The sequence below is a fragment of the Etheostoma spectabile genome, chromosome 19, assembly GCF_008692095.1.
Source record: "Etheostoma spectabile isolate EspeVRDwgs_2016 chromosome 19, UIUC_Espe_1.0, whole genome shotgun sequence".
In the NCBI taxonomy this organism is placed as follows: Eukaryota; Metazoa; Chordata; class Actinopteri; order Perciformes; family Percidae; genus Etheostoma; species Etheostoma spectabile.
Genome location: NC_045751.1, coordinates 7,096,425 through 7,111,900, shown reverse-complemented (window position 1 = coordinate 7,111,900; position 15,476 = coordinate 7,096,425). Strand labels below are relative to the sequence as shown.

Below are 15,476 nucleotides of genomic sequence, written 5' to 3'. Positions count from 1 at the left end.
TGCCAAATTAAATAATTAAATAAAGTAGGAATGGAACAAGATCCATTTTGTTTCATCAAAGAACAATAACACGGCAATAGATTTTTCATTTTGAATGATCCGGCCTTAATTAGAGACACAATTTTAAGAATGTACTGTATAGACAAGTGAAGTCTTTTGTTTTACCTCCAGTCAGGCCTGTAGGTTTCAGGCGCATTGGGCTTTTTAAGGACCAGCACCAGAAACTCGTGCATTTCCAGCAGGAAAGAGTCAGCGCTGCTCTTTGAAAAGAAGCCAGTTAGCAGCCTGTGCTCGTCCTCACTCAGGGCCTGTTTGTACTTCTCTGAGACTTCCACAAAAGGATCCTGAAGAACACAGAATGTATGGAATAGGCAAAATAATAATAATATTGCACTTTCACACAGAAGGATGTATTAAGGAAAATGTAAGAAGCAACTGCTACCACAAATAACATTAATACCATTTCCACCTCTGTATCTGTATTCTAATGCCTTACCCTCTTGAGCCGCAGCATATTTTCTGATTTGAGTGAGGCCAACAGCTGCCACAGAGCCACACAATGCTTGAGACAGCACATGCTCAGAGCCTGTGAGCAAAGAAGGGAGAACATTAATTTGTATCTCATGTCTAGCACAAAAAGATCCACATTAATTAAAACAATGTTTACTTAAATCCAATACTCATAGAGGTGTAAGGGTAGTAGGGAGTAAAAGTATAGTATGACAGCACCAAAAACTCAGACAACAAAAAAAGTTGCTTTTAGGGGCAGATTTGGCAAATTGTTTGTATACAAAGTCACACAATTGTCTGTGGAAGCGAGAGATAAAATAACCGGTGACTCTGACAGGCTGACCTTGAGGATAGGTGCAGCCATCTGGTTTCCCATCTGCAGCACCTCCTCCAGGTAGCAGGACAGCTGCATGTGAGGCTCTCCCCCGGTCATGGCCAGAAAACCAAGAGCCACTTCCAGTGTAGACAAGGCCTCACACACCTCACTGTAGGAGTGCAACTCCCCAGCCACGGCGAACAGCGTGAGAGTCTGAAGAGGCTCCTGTTTGCACACAGACACAGGTCAGATCATCTCCTTAGGGGATTATCTATGGCAACATGGTGATGTGCTATTTGTGATAAATGGATGGTAGTTCCAGTACTGTACTGTATATTACAACTTACTTGCTGGACTTTTGCTTTGACATCCTTCAGGATAATCTCATAGTTGCGTTCATGTCTGTTCACTAGTGTTGGGAGGCCCTGTGGAAAAGGAACAGAGGCATTAGGTATTAAAAAAAAGAAAGAAAAAAAAAAAAAAGAATTCCAAACAAATAGGAGTCATTTCTGAGCTTTGCATGTGCTTTCCATTTGCTCACATTGAGAGTGATGAGAGGTTTGCCCAGTAAGAAGCGGGAGACAATCTGTTGCTGGATCTTGGGCAAGTCATACTCGTGAAGAGTCTCCTGGCCCCTCTCAATGCTGTACTGGGTGTTGGACAGAACCAGGGGCATCAGGTCCCTCTGCAGCTCATAACGAATCACATGCAGGTCAGTCACATCCGCCGGGCTCACCTTGTAGCTGGGGGAAGGATAAACAGATTAATTTAAAAATGATAATTGTAAATAATTCTTTCTATCCTTTTAACAATTTCTCAGAAATATTCATACATAAATGCAGAATATATTTTGGGCAGACGTTTACACACTATGTTCTTATAGCTAAACATGTGCAAGTGAGAAGAATGTGGCATGAGCGCCCCCACCTGGTCTCCTCTCCAGTGTGTTTGTCCACACAGTAGACTATGTCATTGTGCAGGGCAATGAGGTAGCTCACAAGGGCTGTAGAGCACAGGCCTGGGCCTTGTCGCCGTGGTAACAACACCTTGAAGTCACTGTCCAGGTCCAGGTCATTCTGGCAGAACTCAGCTGGGATCTTGATCTCCCCTGAACGACAACATTTCAATTCAAGTTGGATCAGGATGTTGGACAGGCCAGTGTTAGTGTAACAAAGTGTGTTTGTGTTTACCATTGGTGGCCAAAGACACTCTGAGCTGATTCCAGGTAGTCAGGAAGATCTTGATGTGTTTATCATACCAGCCTTTCAGCGAATCTGCACACATTAAAGAGTACACACGTCAACTAGAGGCATGACATGCAGTACATTGGATAGACTGTAAATAGCATATTAAGACATCTCCTGTGTGGGAGAGATGAAGTTCGCTTAAGAACATTCAATCATTGTCTCCTTCCAGGTTAAAACAACTCATTTCTTGGCAAGCAGGTTCTTAACTTGCAAGTCAACAGCTATTTTATTAAGACATTTCCAAGAAAGAGGTAATTAGGAACTGCGTGGAACTTTGTATATCTTCTGTGAGTGAGTCATACAATTGAAAAAGATGAAAACCATTGTTGTAGACAGATGTAGTTAGTTTCAGTACCTGCTTTCTGAATGTGGAGGAATTCTGCAATGGTGCCACAAGTCACCTCAGTGTTGTTTTGAAGCTTCTTGACCAGATGTCTCTGGAGCGTAAGAATATCAGGAAGGTGCTTCACCAGTCGGAGCTCTGTTTCCTAAAAATACACACACACACACACACACACACACACACACACACACACACACACACACACACACACACACACACACACACACACACACACCACACACACACACACACACACACACACACACACACACACACACACACACACACACACACACACACACACACACACACACACACACACACACACACACACACACACACACACACACACACACACACACACACACACTTTATGAACTGGTGTGTTCAATCGCTCTTTTATGAACTGGTATGTGAACAAGTATGTGAAAATTAAAGAAGCCACAATTTATTAAAATATGTTGTGTGCTAGAGCCAGTCTTGCCATATCAGTTTATATTTATGACACAGGAATATTTTTGCTGACTTTAAAAAGTGGAATTCCATGTCAGGAGATTGTTCTCTTACCTTATGCAGAAATCTCCAGAGCACCGGCAGGGTGTCTTTGCCATCATTTTGCTCTACAATGTGGGTGAGGCTCAGCAGAGACACTTTCTCCCTGCAGCTCCACACGACAGAACCGTGGATCAGAGAATTCTGGGGAAGTGAGGCCAAGAACAGACGGGGTTCGCCAAACATGAGCTTCATGATTGGATTGGCAGAGATGCGAGAGTCAGCCCGGATGAATGTGTTCACTTCCTTTAGCTGTCTATCCAAGTGCTGTGAAGGAGAAAATGACATAAGAAAACCTGCTATATGCACATATTTTACAAACAGGAAAAATGATATGCTGAAATTAGATGATGTGCTTTATTTGTTCCCTTGTAGAACAAATGATCAAATAGTATTTTTACCTTCAGCTTAGGTGTGATGAGAACGTTGCTCACTTCCATTTCCCATCCATTTCTAGCCTCTTTGGTGGAAAGCAAATTGTTATAAGGAACTGGCCCTGAAAGGAAAGACCAGCTGTGTTAAATAGTATGAATAATCCAGTGAATCTAGTGTTTCATTTTTTGAGGGCCGAATTTATCCTATGTAGGCAGTTCTCAAAAAAATTAAAAAAAATGTACTATAGTAACCACTGTAATTACATCACCATATCATTCCTAGAACATATGGAAAGATAGGGGTAACATTGCAAATAACAATCCTGACACCCGGATCCTGCATTTGTTGCCTTGAGTGACTTAAAATCACTCAATATAAAGTAACACCTCCATAACATTCCATGTGTACATACAGTGCATATGAACACCACACCATTTCTAACCACTGGAGGGCACCCCTCCCTCTCTTTTCTATTTTCTGTCACTGTCCTGCAGCCCACATCTTTCAGTAACAAGGTAAAAAAAAGGTAGTATGACAAGCCAGACACACATCAAGATGTTGAGTCTTGGAACTCATCATTGGCAGGGCTCAATCTGAGGGATGGGATAAATGGTTGTCTTTTAAATTCCCTCTGCACATAATAGGATTGCGCTACAACCAACCAGAGCAACGCTAGTTGATAGATTAAACTGTTGGTGTATCCGGTCGGCAAAACTTTGAACAAATCTTCCTTTTTTAACAATTGTCTTCAGTGCCGTTCTTTGTTCTTTTCTCAAAGAAAAGCTTAACTCCAAGTCTTCCTATGTCACAGCCAAAGCTGATTCAAACGACCGCTGCTTGCTTGCAGCCATCTTCTTGTTTTTAAGTAGCAGAGAACTCTGACGTCCTTATGTCAAGCCCGCCCACCGAATCTATACACGATGTGATTGGCCTGACCAGAATTTGTTTGTTTTTTACAGCTTGCAAGCCAACGGAGAGTTGCTAGACTAACCCTTGCTGCAAATTACATGTGCTGCCGCCAGGGTGCGTCAATATTTCTAAACTAGGAAGAAGGTTCTGGAGCAACACACTTTAGAAAGATGCTTTCACTACCTTTAAGAATTTAAGTGAAAACCATAACAATGAAGCACTAAAATGATGGACACGGATTGGTATATTTTTGGTATCATTATGTTGCTCCCAATATTGACACAGCTCATAATATTGTTACAGTAGGTTTGTTGTTCCTTACATGTTTGTTGCTGATTGGGTTCCAGGAGGCTGCTGATGAGCAGGTGAACAGCGCTGACTGTGTCATCTGTCCCTTTACCCAGGGATCGAATAAGATGTTTCATGTCCTTTCGCAGGTGAGCAAGTAGAAATGCACCTGGGTCAGGTACTGGAGGCTTGATGATGGCAGAGATGGACTAGAAACACAAGTAAAGTGGATGACTGACCAGACTCCTCCCTTTTAAATCCAAACAGCAAGATATCAACGGTGCTATAACACTAGAATGTTTTTTTTTGCTGCTCCTTTAAACACTCAAGAATATGTTGCAGGGGGAAGGATCTCCATTAAAACTGTACTCATTATTTAAGCTACCTGTGGTTGGCTGCAGGCACCCAGCAGCATGGCCATGTGAGTGAGCATGCGGACCATGGTGAAGGGAACAGGTGAAATGCTCTTTGTGTCCATCATGTCGGGATTGTCCCTGCGACTGGGGTCGCCGAGGATGTGGCCTTTCTGAGTGCGGTCACCCCTGTGAGAAAACAATTAATAAATTAAGACAAATTAAAAGAAATTGTAAACTAAATAACTATATTCTGTATTCCAATCTTTTTTCGAATTAACTGTTAGACCACTTACTGCAATGGAACGGATTGAAATCCTGACACAGGAATGTGGTTGTCTCCTCCAATTTCAACACCACAATCCAAACAATGACTTTTTTGCATGGGCTGGCCACACTAAAGAAAAACAAACAGGATGCAAAGAAAAATTATCATTCAGAGTATAAAAAAAAAAACTATAAAAAAGTTAAACTGAACGTAGCGTACCTCTCCAATGGTGCAGGGGTGACCATTTCGGCAATCTGTGGTAAAGGTAAATCAGAAATTACATATAAAAAAATTATAGAATTTTCAAGTATAGAATTTTAAAGAATATGTGAGTACAATGGGTACAGCTTTTGTCTGTTTACTTACGGTACCACTGCAAATGTCCCATAGCTTGTTGAGCCACTGCCAACATGTCCTCTGGCATGGTTGGCAAGAAGGCTGCCTGTACAAACAGATAAAACCACATTCAATTCAACTACAAGAAGAGGAGGCCTAGTTGCCAACCTTAAAGCAGCTGACAGTTTACACACTGTACCTGCATGTTGGCAGGTGCCATTGCAAGCTGCTGCAGGGGAGCTAAGATCTCCTTGTTCCCGCAGATCACAACAGCAGCCAGATGAATGGTTAATTCCACCGACACAGACTGGGCACCAGGGGCCCCAGGGCAAACAACCAATGGCCCCAGTTGGTTGGTCACCAAAGACTTGGCAAAAGCCTTCACCTGTGGGCTGGCAAGGAATTTGGAGTTCTGGATGTAGGCCATCAGGGCTTCCAATTGCTGCAGGTAAAAAGATACATAAATATAAGTAGTTAGTCAGTAGTTTACTGACAAATGCAGAAAACAGTCCAGTAAAGAACTGCATTTTTGTGTTTGGTTCCCATTTCAAAGTTGCAAGCAAAATATGACTTGAAAACAAGTTAGATGAACTCCCAACAAGTTTTTTTTTACTTGTGGTCATTTGCACAAATGGGTGCAAACAGATTATATCCGAGCAGTTCATAAGGTCTTATTAATATAAGATCTACCTCAGGCTTGGGATGGAAGCTGTCATTGGCTTCTCTGTAGAGAGTGGTGACTTCTCTGTACAGCGCCAACAAAAGATAAACTGTGGTACACTGTGGAAAGCATCTGCACCCCTATGAAGAAAAGAGCAACAAGATACCCGTGTAAACAAGCACACAAAAACAGAGGCCTGACCAGATGCTTAGTTACCAACAAGAACGTTACCTCACAAGTCTCGTCCAGTCCATCCATTTTGCCTTCCATAACTCCCTTTGCGACAGCATTTCTGATGGTCTTGTAATGCTCCCCACACACAAGATACTGGTCTATTGGGGTGGCTTCTTTACTCTGGGTGTAATCACAAATTCAACCACACTATTTAGTAACTGTTAGCATTACATTTAGAATACAACAGTGCCTTTATTTTGGCACCGATACTAAAAAATCATAATGTGGGTAATTGAACCTTTTGCAGGACTTCTTCAGGGAAGAGCCACCGCATGTCATCCACTTTGAGAAGTTTCAGGACAAACTCCACACCATGTTGGCTGCAGATCTTACGGATCAAGTAGACACGATACCAGTCGTTTCTACTGCGCCTACATAAGTTCATCACACTGATCAGGAAGGCTGTGGTTCCACTTTGACTTGTCTTCTGAGCCACTGCTGTGATTAAAAATAGAATGACATTTTGGTAAATTTAAAACATTCTAAAACACAAAGTAATCTCATTTCACTAGTATGTGAACAGTATTTGAGAAGATAATCCTGTATTTCATCAAAATGAAAACACCTGTTGCTCTGAGGTTTTCCACAATGAGGCTAGCAGCCATATCCAGGTCCATACGCACTCTGGCCACCTGCTGCAGATATTCCACAGTGACTGTTTCGGCAAACTGATCATGTGAATGTAGGTAATCAGTCAGGAAGGCACTTTCCTCCTGCAGACACACTTGCTGGTCTGCAATGGACTTGAACTGCGACCTTTCAAACATGGAATCCTAGAGAAATGAAAAGCAACTACCATATGAACGTTGCATCACAATGCAAGATATCAAAATCCACTGATGTGATTAGCGGATTTGCTTTTAATTTATTTTATCAAACAGACAAAAAAAGTCAGAATTCCTGTGTACCTCCAAGCAGTTAACGTACAACGAGTAGAGTTCAGTTTTGTCTGTCTCCTCCAAGATGTTGCTCTGCTCAACTGCCACCAGATATTGCTGCAGGTAACCTTTAACTTCATCAAAGCTTCAGAAACGGAAAAATGACACAACAATGAGAATGTTAGAAGCGTACATTTAAGTATGCTTTATCCAATGTGCAACAATAGCACCTTACCTGTACTTCAGCAGTAGTTTGAGCACTACTGACCGAACCACTGGATTTTTATCCACAGAGTCATCAAATGGAGAGAGCACCTTTGTCAACATCTGTCGATTAACTGGAAAAAACAAAAAGGATAGTCAGAGATGACAACACATGTGTAAGCAGATACATGGGTGTGCACATACCCAAGTGACCAGGGTCAGAGCAGGGCCCTACCTCTGAGAATGGGAACAGTGTTGGCTTCCACCATGAGAAAGGACAGCAAATGGAAAATGACAGCTGAACAGGGGGGGGAGTTGTCCTTGAAGCACACAGTAGACACCAGGTCAATGAAGAAAGCGTTGCACTGCTTCCTGAACTGAGCATGTTGGTTGATTAGAATCCTAAACAAAACAAGAGACACAACAGCTTTTTGTTCAAATGCATTACATGCCAAGTTTACACAGCATGGGGTTACCTTGAGGAACTTATAACAGAACAGTGTGTGTGTGTGTGTGTGTGTGAAGCACACCGTATCTGTGCCTTTTATGAGAAACAAACATCTAAATCAGTTCTTGTTATAATCCACATGCAGTTACCAACCTGATGGCATCTGAAGGAACTATGGGAAAGTCGTCGTTAACTTGCTGCATGCAGAGGGGACAGTACATCTGACCGGGGACCAACCACTGTTTGATACAGGTAACACAGTAGATGTGTTCACATGGCAGGCAGAGCGGATCTTGGGGGTCTCCCATACACACAGGGCACTGTGTAAGACCAAACCTGGAAAAAACAATGGATGGATGACACAAGGTGGAGGAAAAGTGCAGCAGAGATTCTGATGAAGGCAAACGATAGAAAACTGTATTTCTACCTGAAGATGCGTTCTACGGCTCCATCTTTGCAGGTTTTGAGCAAACTGATTACTGCCTCGAATGACTGCTGAGTTTTCAGGTCAGAATTTTTTTCCAGTATCTATGACAAAGTACAGGTAATACATGTTATTTAGGACAAAGGAATTCTTGTTGATGCAGTTTTATAGTAATTAACTGAATTCATGAAAATTGAGGTTAGTACAAAGAACCCAGACCGACCTGACAAAGCCCTTTTGTATGCTCCAAAACTAAAGGTGTCAGCTTCTTCTCTACCTTCTCAATGCCCAACAGCATGTGTTCCACAAATAGAGAAAGAGAAAATATCCGATTCCATCCAGCTCTAAGAACAACGAAATACAAACAAATAACCATCATACTCAACTGAGCTAAAACATTATCTACTGCTAGCTGTCCCACCATTTAAATATATATTTAGTTAAGCGTGACTTACTGGACTCTACAGACCATCGCCTTGCTCCTTTCTCCATAGCGTCTCACAATGTCTTCTGAGCAGTTCAACTCAATGGGAACCCGGAGCTTTTTGACCTGTCTGAGCCATGCTTGTCTTTGGGCATCTGTGTCCAGGACTCTAGGCTCAAGGTACTCCACACATGCAAGAGCAGCATACACATCGAGTACCTTGAAGACAGAGAAATATGATCAGTACACATCACAGATTACCAAACATAATTTAATCTTAAAGTCAATTTTGTGCATGCCAAATTCAAAAACATTGAACGATAACAGGAAAAAGAAAAGTATTATTTTATTATAAATTAATTATTTAAACTAAATAGTCTTTAGATGCTCACCATTTCATCCCCGTCTCTGGTATGATGATTCTTCAAGAGGTGCTGGGTCACCTGGGGCTCAATGCAGATCATTCTGGAGAGATTCTGCAGTCGGTTTTTGAACTCATGATAAGCAGCATGAATCCAGGGAAGAGATGCCACTGTATCAGTGGCATTGAGCTGCAATCGCAGCTCATTGACACAACAGTTTAGGGCACCACACAGGAGCTATAAAAGCAAATAATGAGTGTTAGCATATACATGCACACAACATCACACAAATGTAGTGTTATGAACGGCTTCAAGTAGTACAGAAACACAACCTGCAGATCTTCCTGACAAGTCACATTCATCGTCATGGAGATGAAATCCTGAAGGTAGCGTTGGAAAAACTCGGTCTGCATCTCTCGGTCTGCTTTCTCAATGTATCGTCCCAGTGGCGTCTTCCAAAAGAACTCATCAAATTCTTGTTGAGTGTGGCCTAACCAACATACATTTTAATTTAAAAAACAACGTTGTGGTAGTGACATGCCAGTTACGGAGAGTGTTATCAGGCTATTACCTTCACGCTGAAGCGCATGAACCCAGAGTTCCTCCAGGTAGTCCTTGATCCTCCAGCTGAAGGGCATACTGCAACACATGTTCCTGTCTTGGGCAATGTAGTTCTGGACAAGGATTGTTCTTGTCCCACAACTGCAATAAGAGAAAACAATGAAAATGTTTAAATATGTAAAGTAAACAGTAGGTTAAATTTTACCTATATAGGAATTTTGACTCCTTTACGCAAAGTGCAATATTACCACCACTTACTTGTGGTCCAATGTTAGGTGTGCAATTTCAAGCAGCTTATCATTGCCAAAGATATCCAACCAAAGTCTCTTGACAAATTCACCACAGTTTGTATCTAGCAGGATGTCCAAGTTTTGGTTACGGTCAATGACTGAAAGCAGTTGCGCCAAGAGGGGGATGACCACAGCCTGAATACGCTTCCATAAGGTGTGCCTGTCAACAATTCACAGTGCTGTTAAACATAATGGGAATATAAGGCAAACACATACATTTTGTATGCTGCAGTTGAAGCACTCACCTGAAAGTGCCTCCTTCTTGCAAGGCATCAATGTTTGAGGCCTCCTTAATGACCCAGTTGCTTTTGATGGATGAGAAGGTGTTGCCATCATTAGTCACCAGCAATGAGTGAAGATGCCTCTTCACAGTTTGCAGAAATTCACCTGATAAGAGTTTAATAACATGATAAGCAATGATTGCATTGATCAGCATGATTGAAACTGCAAAAACACAAAAAGAAAATGTGATTAGTACCTTTTACTTCATCATTGTCACTGAGGAGTGTCAGCAGCATCTCAACTCTCCGAGTACTGCGCAGGCCACTTTCCACCTGGTCCCTCAGCATGCCTACTGCAGCCTGCACACAGCTCCGCACTAGTGCTGTAGTGTCCACAACATTATATAAGCCCTGCAGCAAGAGGAAAAGTCAGAAAAAAATATATATTGCAAAGTTATGTTTTTTTTTAGCGCAGCAGATGTTTGAAATACAAGTTGTCTGTACTCACATTTTCCTCTGACTCTGCTTCCTCATGCACATTTTCAGTGTACATGTCATCCACCTCCATGCCATCTCCATGGAAAAGAATTTTGTATTTTAATGTTACAAAAGGAATTTTATGTAGAGTAAATTATGATTTGCAATCAATAATTTATCAATCAGTTACCTTCAGGTTGACTCATCTTGGTTTCAAAAATTTGACTAATAGTCATGTTTTGCAAGGCTTTGATGTCTGAAACAATGTCTTTTGACCGTCTGAGGTCATCAATGTGAACTGATCTCCACGGCCCTGTAAACAATAACATGTTTCAGATTATTCTTTAAACAATGTGATACAATTTGTTTTTAAATCACAAGTCATGGTTGCCTTACCTCCATGAAAGCAAACGTAGGAGGTCCCTCCTTCCATTCTTGGCAGTCTGGTAATGAAGTAGACAAACACCCTGCTTCCTGTGCTCTCCTGAGTTAGCTTGTTGATTTCATTTATGGATGAATACCTAAAAATGAACAGGAAAACTCAATAGAGCAAAATAATCCCACAGTTGTGCATACCCAACAGAGATGAAATGTTGGACCTACTTTGCAGATGCAATGAGATTGGCACTGTGAGAGGCCTCATCAAAATCACACTGAATGAGGAGAATCTTGGTGCAGGGCCCAGCGATATTACTGCCATTTTCAGCTGTTATGAAGTTCCTACAAGAAAACAGAGAATAGACCTGATCTTTGCATTGAGATCATATATATATATATACATACATACACACATATACATATATACATACACATCTACATGTATATATAGACATATACATATATATATATACACACACACACACACACACACACACATATACATATATGTATATATATACACACACATATACACACACACATAAATATATATATTTATATATAATTATTCTTTAACAAACCTGATCTTCTTTAGGAAGGAATGCTCAGTGTCAAACTGCTGCAGTGAGAGGAGCTCAACACTATGCAACACTTGCACTAGTGGTTCCAGGTCAGATAATGTCAGAAGTCTGGAGAATGTTGTCACCTATAGTTTAAAATAACAAATACTTAGTCCAAAATATCTACAGCTTTGTGATATATTTTACACTAGTATGACAACTTTAAGGTTACCTCTGTGAAGAAGGAATAGCAATGGACTTCCTGCCTTGTGTGAGCAAGAATGAAGTCAGCTAAACAGTTGTTATTCTGCTCTTCAAAGTAGACCCTGGCCAGATTTTCGCTCTCCACTTTGGGAAGGCCTGTGCAGTCCAACCGTACAATTGAGTCTGGTGTGGCACATTTGAGCAGTATGAGTTTAGCCTCATCCAGTATTCTCCTCTCAGGGTCTGAGGTTTCCAAACTGTCATTCTGCTTCTCTATTACTTGAAGCACCACAGAAGCACATGTGTCTGAGTGGTACCCGATGAAGACGTCTGGCAGTTGGTACTTGTAAGCCTGAGCTACTGATGTATGTTGACTGCTGAGAGACACAAAAAGTCTTAACCATTTCTCCAATTCATCCACCATCCTCTTCTGCTCAGTTTTAAGGACAGTGTGGATGTCCAGGTAGTGTTTCTCCAGCCTGTTGATGAGAGGAATTGGGAACTGTTTGTAGACCACCTCTCTTTCCTCAATGACAATTAGCCGGAAGTCTTTGTGCACCCTACATTTCACACGGTGTGTTCCCAGTCCAAGGTCCACATATTTCTGTCCTCCCAAGCAGACATAGTATTGGTTGAGGGCATCATACAAACTTTCATAGAGGTTCTGCAAGTTTAGGAGCACAACTGTTTGACCTGTCTCCATGCAGATCTTTACTCTGTTGATGTTGCGGCAGATTTGGGTGTACTCTTGGTCTTTCGGGAAACTGGATCCAAAGATTATTTCTGGCTGACCACTTTTTGAAAAGAAGGTTTGCTGCAGGATCTGTAGTGCTGCGTAGTTCTTTGTTAGCACCAGCAGGTACCGACATTCTTCTTCTTGTCCAACTGTTTGAAGGTTTTCTCTCACAAACTCAATGGCACTGATGTTCTCCAGGTTGGGTGAAATCTGCAGACTTTTGGTAAAAACAGTAACTGCATCCACATCATCCTTGCCACTGAAATTTCTCAGCACTGCCTTCACAGTTTCTTCTGCAGTGGGCTTTCTTTGAGAAGCCCTGGCTGCTGCAAAAATCATTTTAATCAAGCTGTAATAGTCACGTAGGCCAAAAAAGCCTTTGCCTTCTTTGCAGAAGATGTCTAAATAGGCGCTTGCAAAGGGTTGGAAGAAATCCCTGACCTTTTCCAAAACCATTGCATCAGATTTGCAAATGCCTTTAGCACTCATGATGAGTTCCCTCTCATCAGGGTCACCACGGGAGACAAAAATGCCTCTGTTCATCTTTGCAGGGTCTAAAGCCCAGTTGGAGATGCCAATGAATCCAACCTTTTTGTGAGGTAGGGGCTCATCATCTATGCATCCCTCTTCTAGCAGTGGATGAAGGGTTTTCAGTGGCATCTTTGGAGAGTCCTCAGCCAGGCCAATCTCATCAAGAACCACAACTGATATGTACTCGTCCAGGTTCTTTCCTTCCTGAAAGCGTCCGCATTGCTTGAATGTATTAATGATGCCTTCTGGTGTTGAGTGAGGGCTACACTGGAAGGAAACCAAATGGATCTGTTTAAGCTTTTTGTAGAGGTCAGAATGAGCAGCTTGGCCCTGCATTGCATCTGCTACCAAAGTTTTAGACAGAGATTTTGAGCTTCCAGGTTTTCCAACTAAGAAGAGAGGGATTCGTAGCTCAATGCAGATAACCATCATGAAGACGTTCTCTTTAAGAGCACTGTTTCTTGCAATAGTATCCCCCATTGGCACACCACTTAGAAGTAAATCCTGCACAAGTGTGATTTCCTGCATTACTTTTGCTGGTAAGTATGGTTGTGGAAGGCATTTGCTGATTTTCTGTCTGTATTTATCCTTTTCCTTTTCTAGGCATGCATGGTAGCACACTCCTATGGCCATGACTAGGGACCAGAGTACAGGGTCTCTCACTTCAGGCTGGCTGTGATGCCTTTCATTCTTCTCAGCATTTTGAGTAATCTCAAATTTTTCAAGCTCTGCAAACAACATGTTGTGGTTGTCGTAGAACCAAACAAATGATTGCATACAGCGTTCAACATCTCTCAGACTGACAAAGCTGCATTCATCCTTTCTCTTCCGCATGTACTTCTGTGAAGCTGAAAGGACGTCAGTGATCCACTTGAGGTAACTTTGATCAATTTCTTTGTTGTCAACCACTCTCTGCACAATCTGTTGGATGTATGTTTTCTCTGTTTGATCATTTAACTGTCCAAAGTCCCACACCAGAGGGATCATGCTTGGAGGTAATGCTTGAACTCTATAGACTAATTGGCGAAGAGGGATGGACCCAAGCTTTTCATCAGTCTCTTCAGCTCGAACTTTGTACCCAAGACCAGCAGATTCTAACCTCTGAATCATCTCATCTGTGTGCTTTCGGTAAGGGTTGCATGCTGCAATAATCTGCAGTCCAGAGTTGGGTGTCAAGCTTTCCCCCTTGACTGTCTTGTCACAGAGGACCTCCTTAATGCTGCTGATGGCATCGGTAGTGTTGGCCTCATCAAAGAAAAGAACAGAGTCAAATCCATAGTCTTGCTTGTTAATAGAAGCAATGTCTTCTGCCTCTCTGATTTTGGTGTAAATCATCTCAGAAGTTGTCCCTCCATGCACCTTGACCAGTTTCATGTTCTCAGTGGCCACTCCGCTCCTCCGCAACTCACAAAGGAATTTGATGAGCCTAGTCTTACCACACCCCGTCTCGCCCATGATAATGACAGGGATGCCACACCTAAACCGCATATGGATTGCCAGCATCTTTAGTATGTTGTCAGTTGTAAGTTCATATGTTTCATCAGGGTCAAGAGGCCATTGGATACCAAGAACATTGCAGATTCTCTCTATTTTCTCCCCTCTTGGAAGGCAATCAAAGTTGATGTTGAAAGGGACTCTCTGAAGTTTTAGCCCTTCATACAATTCTCTTGTCATGACATTCTTTTTTATCACCCTTCTTGAGGTGGGATCAATAGCATCAACAGAATTCTGTTCATTGGGCTCAAGATGAAAACCAATGAAGGTCATGGACACATGGTCATCATTAAAGAAGATGTATGGATGTGGTTCTGTTTCCCATCTCTTTCTGATCAGGAAAGGAGCCAAGTCTTCATCTCGGACACCAGACAGGTCCATCTGCAGCCTGCCAGGACTCTGGTCAGAGATGCTGAGTGATGGAGTGGCAAAGTCCTTTGCCATCAGAATCATGAAGTCCACCACAAATGTTTTGAATCCAGTCAGCGTGTCTCCAGTGAAAGTAGCATCACAAAAAACAGATGTCTCACAGTCTTTCAGCTGAAGGTTAAGGAACCATGCAAAGTTCCTCAGTTCGGCCCAGGATGGGTCCATAATACCACAGTACATGAGAAACATCTGAAGACATTCCAAATGTGTCCCTTCAACATCCTGATACTTAAAAACATCAAGATCACTGTGGTTATGAAACCTTGTGAGATACTGGTATGGCCGCTGAAAGGCTGCACTCCTGAATTCCTCATCATCCATTAGTGGGTCATCAGTGCTCACAATGGTAGGATGTTCTTGCTTCCTCATCTCTAGCATTAGCACCTCTTTGGGAGGTCGGCAGAAAATATTTGGAAACACGTCAATGAATGTGCTGTTTATTGTTTGAACCTATGTAGAAAAA

General features: G+C 42.0%; 1 protein-coding gene across 3 annotated transcripts in view; it reads right to left on the bottom strand.

The window, feature by feature from the left end:
- LOC116706962 (E3 ubiquitin-protein ligase rnf213-alpha) overlaps positions 1 to 15,476 on the bottom strand; it is a 30,313-nt gene that overhangs the window by 917 nt on the left and 13,920 nt on the right. Inside the window, exons 28-66 of one of the 3 annotated variants that reach the window (XM_032544043.1) lie at positions 11,852 to 15,463; positions 11,641 to 11,765; positions 11,285 to 11,401; positions 11,078 to 11,202; positions 10,872 to 10,994; positions 10,713 to 10,777; positions 10,462 to 10,615; positions 10,229 to 10,370; positions 9,952 to 10,143; positions 9,704 to 9,834; positions 9,465 to 9,622; positions 9,163 to 9,369; positions 8,802 to 8,989; positions 8,570 to 8,690; positions 8,350 to 8,450; positions 8,076 to 8,258; positions 7,710 to 7,876; positions 7,506 to 7,608; positions 7,301 to 7,415; positions 6,958 to 7,165; positions 6,631 to 6,830; positions 6,390 to 6,512; positions 6,188 to 6,298; positions 5,697 to 5,939; positions 5,528 to 5,603; positions 5,381 to 5,415; positions 5,190 to 5,290; positions 4,926 to 5,082; positions 4,575 to 4,749; positions 3,370 to 3,464; positions 2,984 to 3,235; positions 2,429 to 2,561; positions 2,017 to 2,100; positions 1,754 to 1,934; positions 1,368 to 1,569; positions 1,174 to 1,251; positions 854 to 1,051; positions 497 to 586; positions 166 to 344 (exon numbers count right to left, since the gene is read on the bottom strand). In XM_032544043.1, coding sequence (XP_032399934.1) covers positions 166 to 344; positions 497 to 586; positions 854 to 1,051; positions 1,174 to 1,251; positions 1,368 to 1,569; positions 1,754 to 1,934; positions 2,017 to 2,100; positions 2,429 to 2,561; positions 2,984 to 3,235; positions 3,370 to 3,464; positions 4,575 to 4,749; positions 4,926 to 5,082; positions 5,190 to 5,290; positions 5,381 to 5,415; positions 5,528 to 5,603; positions 5,697 to 5,939; positions 6,188 to 6,298; positions 6,390 to 6,512; positions 6,631 to 6,830; positions 6,958 to 7,165; positions 7,301 to 7,415; positions 7,506 to 7,608; positions 7,710 to 7,876; positions 8,076 to 8,258; positions 8,350 to 8,450; positions 8,570 to 8,690; positions 8,802 to 8,989; positions 9,163 to 9,369; positions 9,465 to 9,622; positions 9,704 to 9,834; positions 9,952 to 10,143; positions 10,229 to 10,370; positions 10,462 to 10,615; positions 10,713 to 10,777; positions 10,872 to 10,994; positions 11,078 to 11,202; positions 11,285 to 11,401; positions 11,641 to 11,765; positions 11,852 to 15,463 — 9,050 coding nt within the window. The remainder of the gene's footprint in view (positions 1 to 165; positions 345 to 496; positions 587 to 853; positions 1,052 to 1,173; positions 1,252 to 1,367; positions 1,570 to 1,753; positions 1,935 to 2,016; positions 2,101 to 2,428; positions 2,562 to 2,983; positions 3,236 to 3,369; positions 3,465 to 4,574; positions 4,750 to 4,925; positions 5,083 to 5,189; positions 5,291 to 5,380; positions 5,416 to 5,527; positions 5,604 to 5,696; positions 5,940 to 6,187; positions 6,299 to 6,389; positions 6,513 to 6,630; positions 6,831 to 6,957; positions 7,166 to 7,300; positions 7,416 to 7,505; positions 7,609 to 7,709; positions 7,877 to 8,075; positions 8,259 to 8,349; positions 8,451 to 8,569; positions 8,691 to 8,801; positions 8,990 to 9,162; positions 9,370 to 9,464; positions 9,623 to 9,703; positions 9,835 to 9,951; positions 10,144 to 10,228; positions 10,371 to 10,461; positions 10,616 to 10,712; positions 10,778 to 10,871; positions 10,995 to 11,077; positions 11,203 to 11,284; positions 11,402 to 11,640; positions 11,766 to 11,851; positions 15,464 to 15,476) is intronic. The other 2 variants (XM_032544044.1, XM_032544045.1) reach the window with 2 other exon arrangements.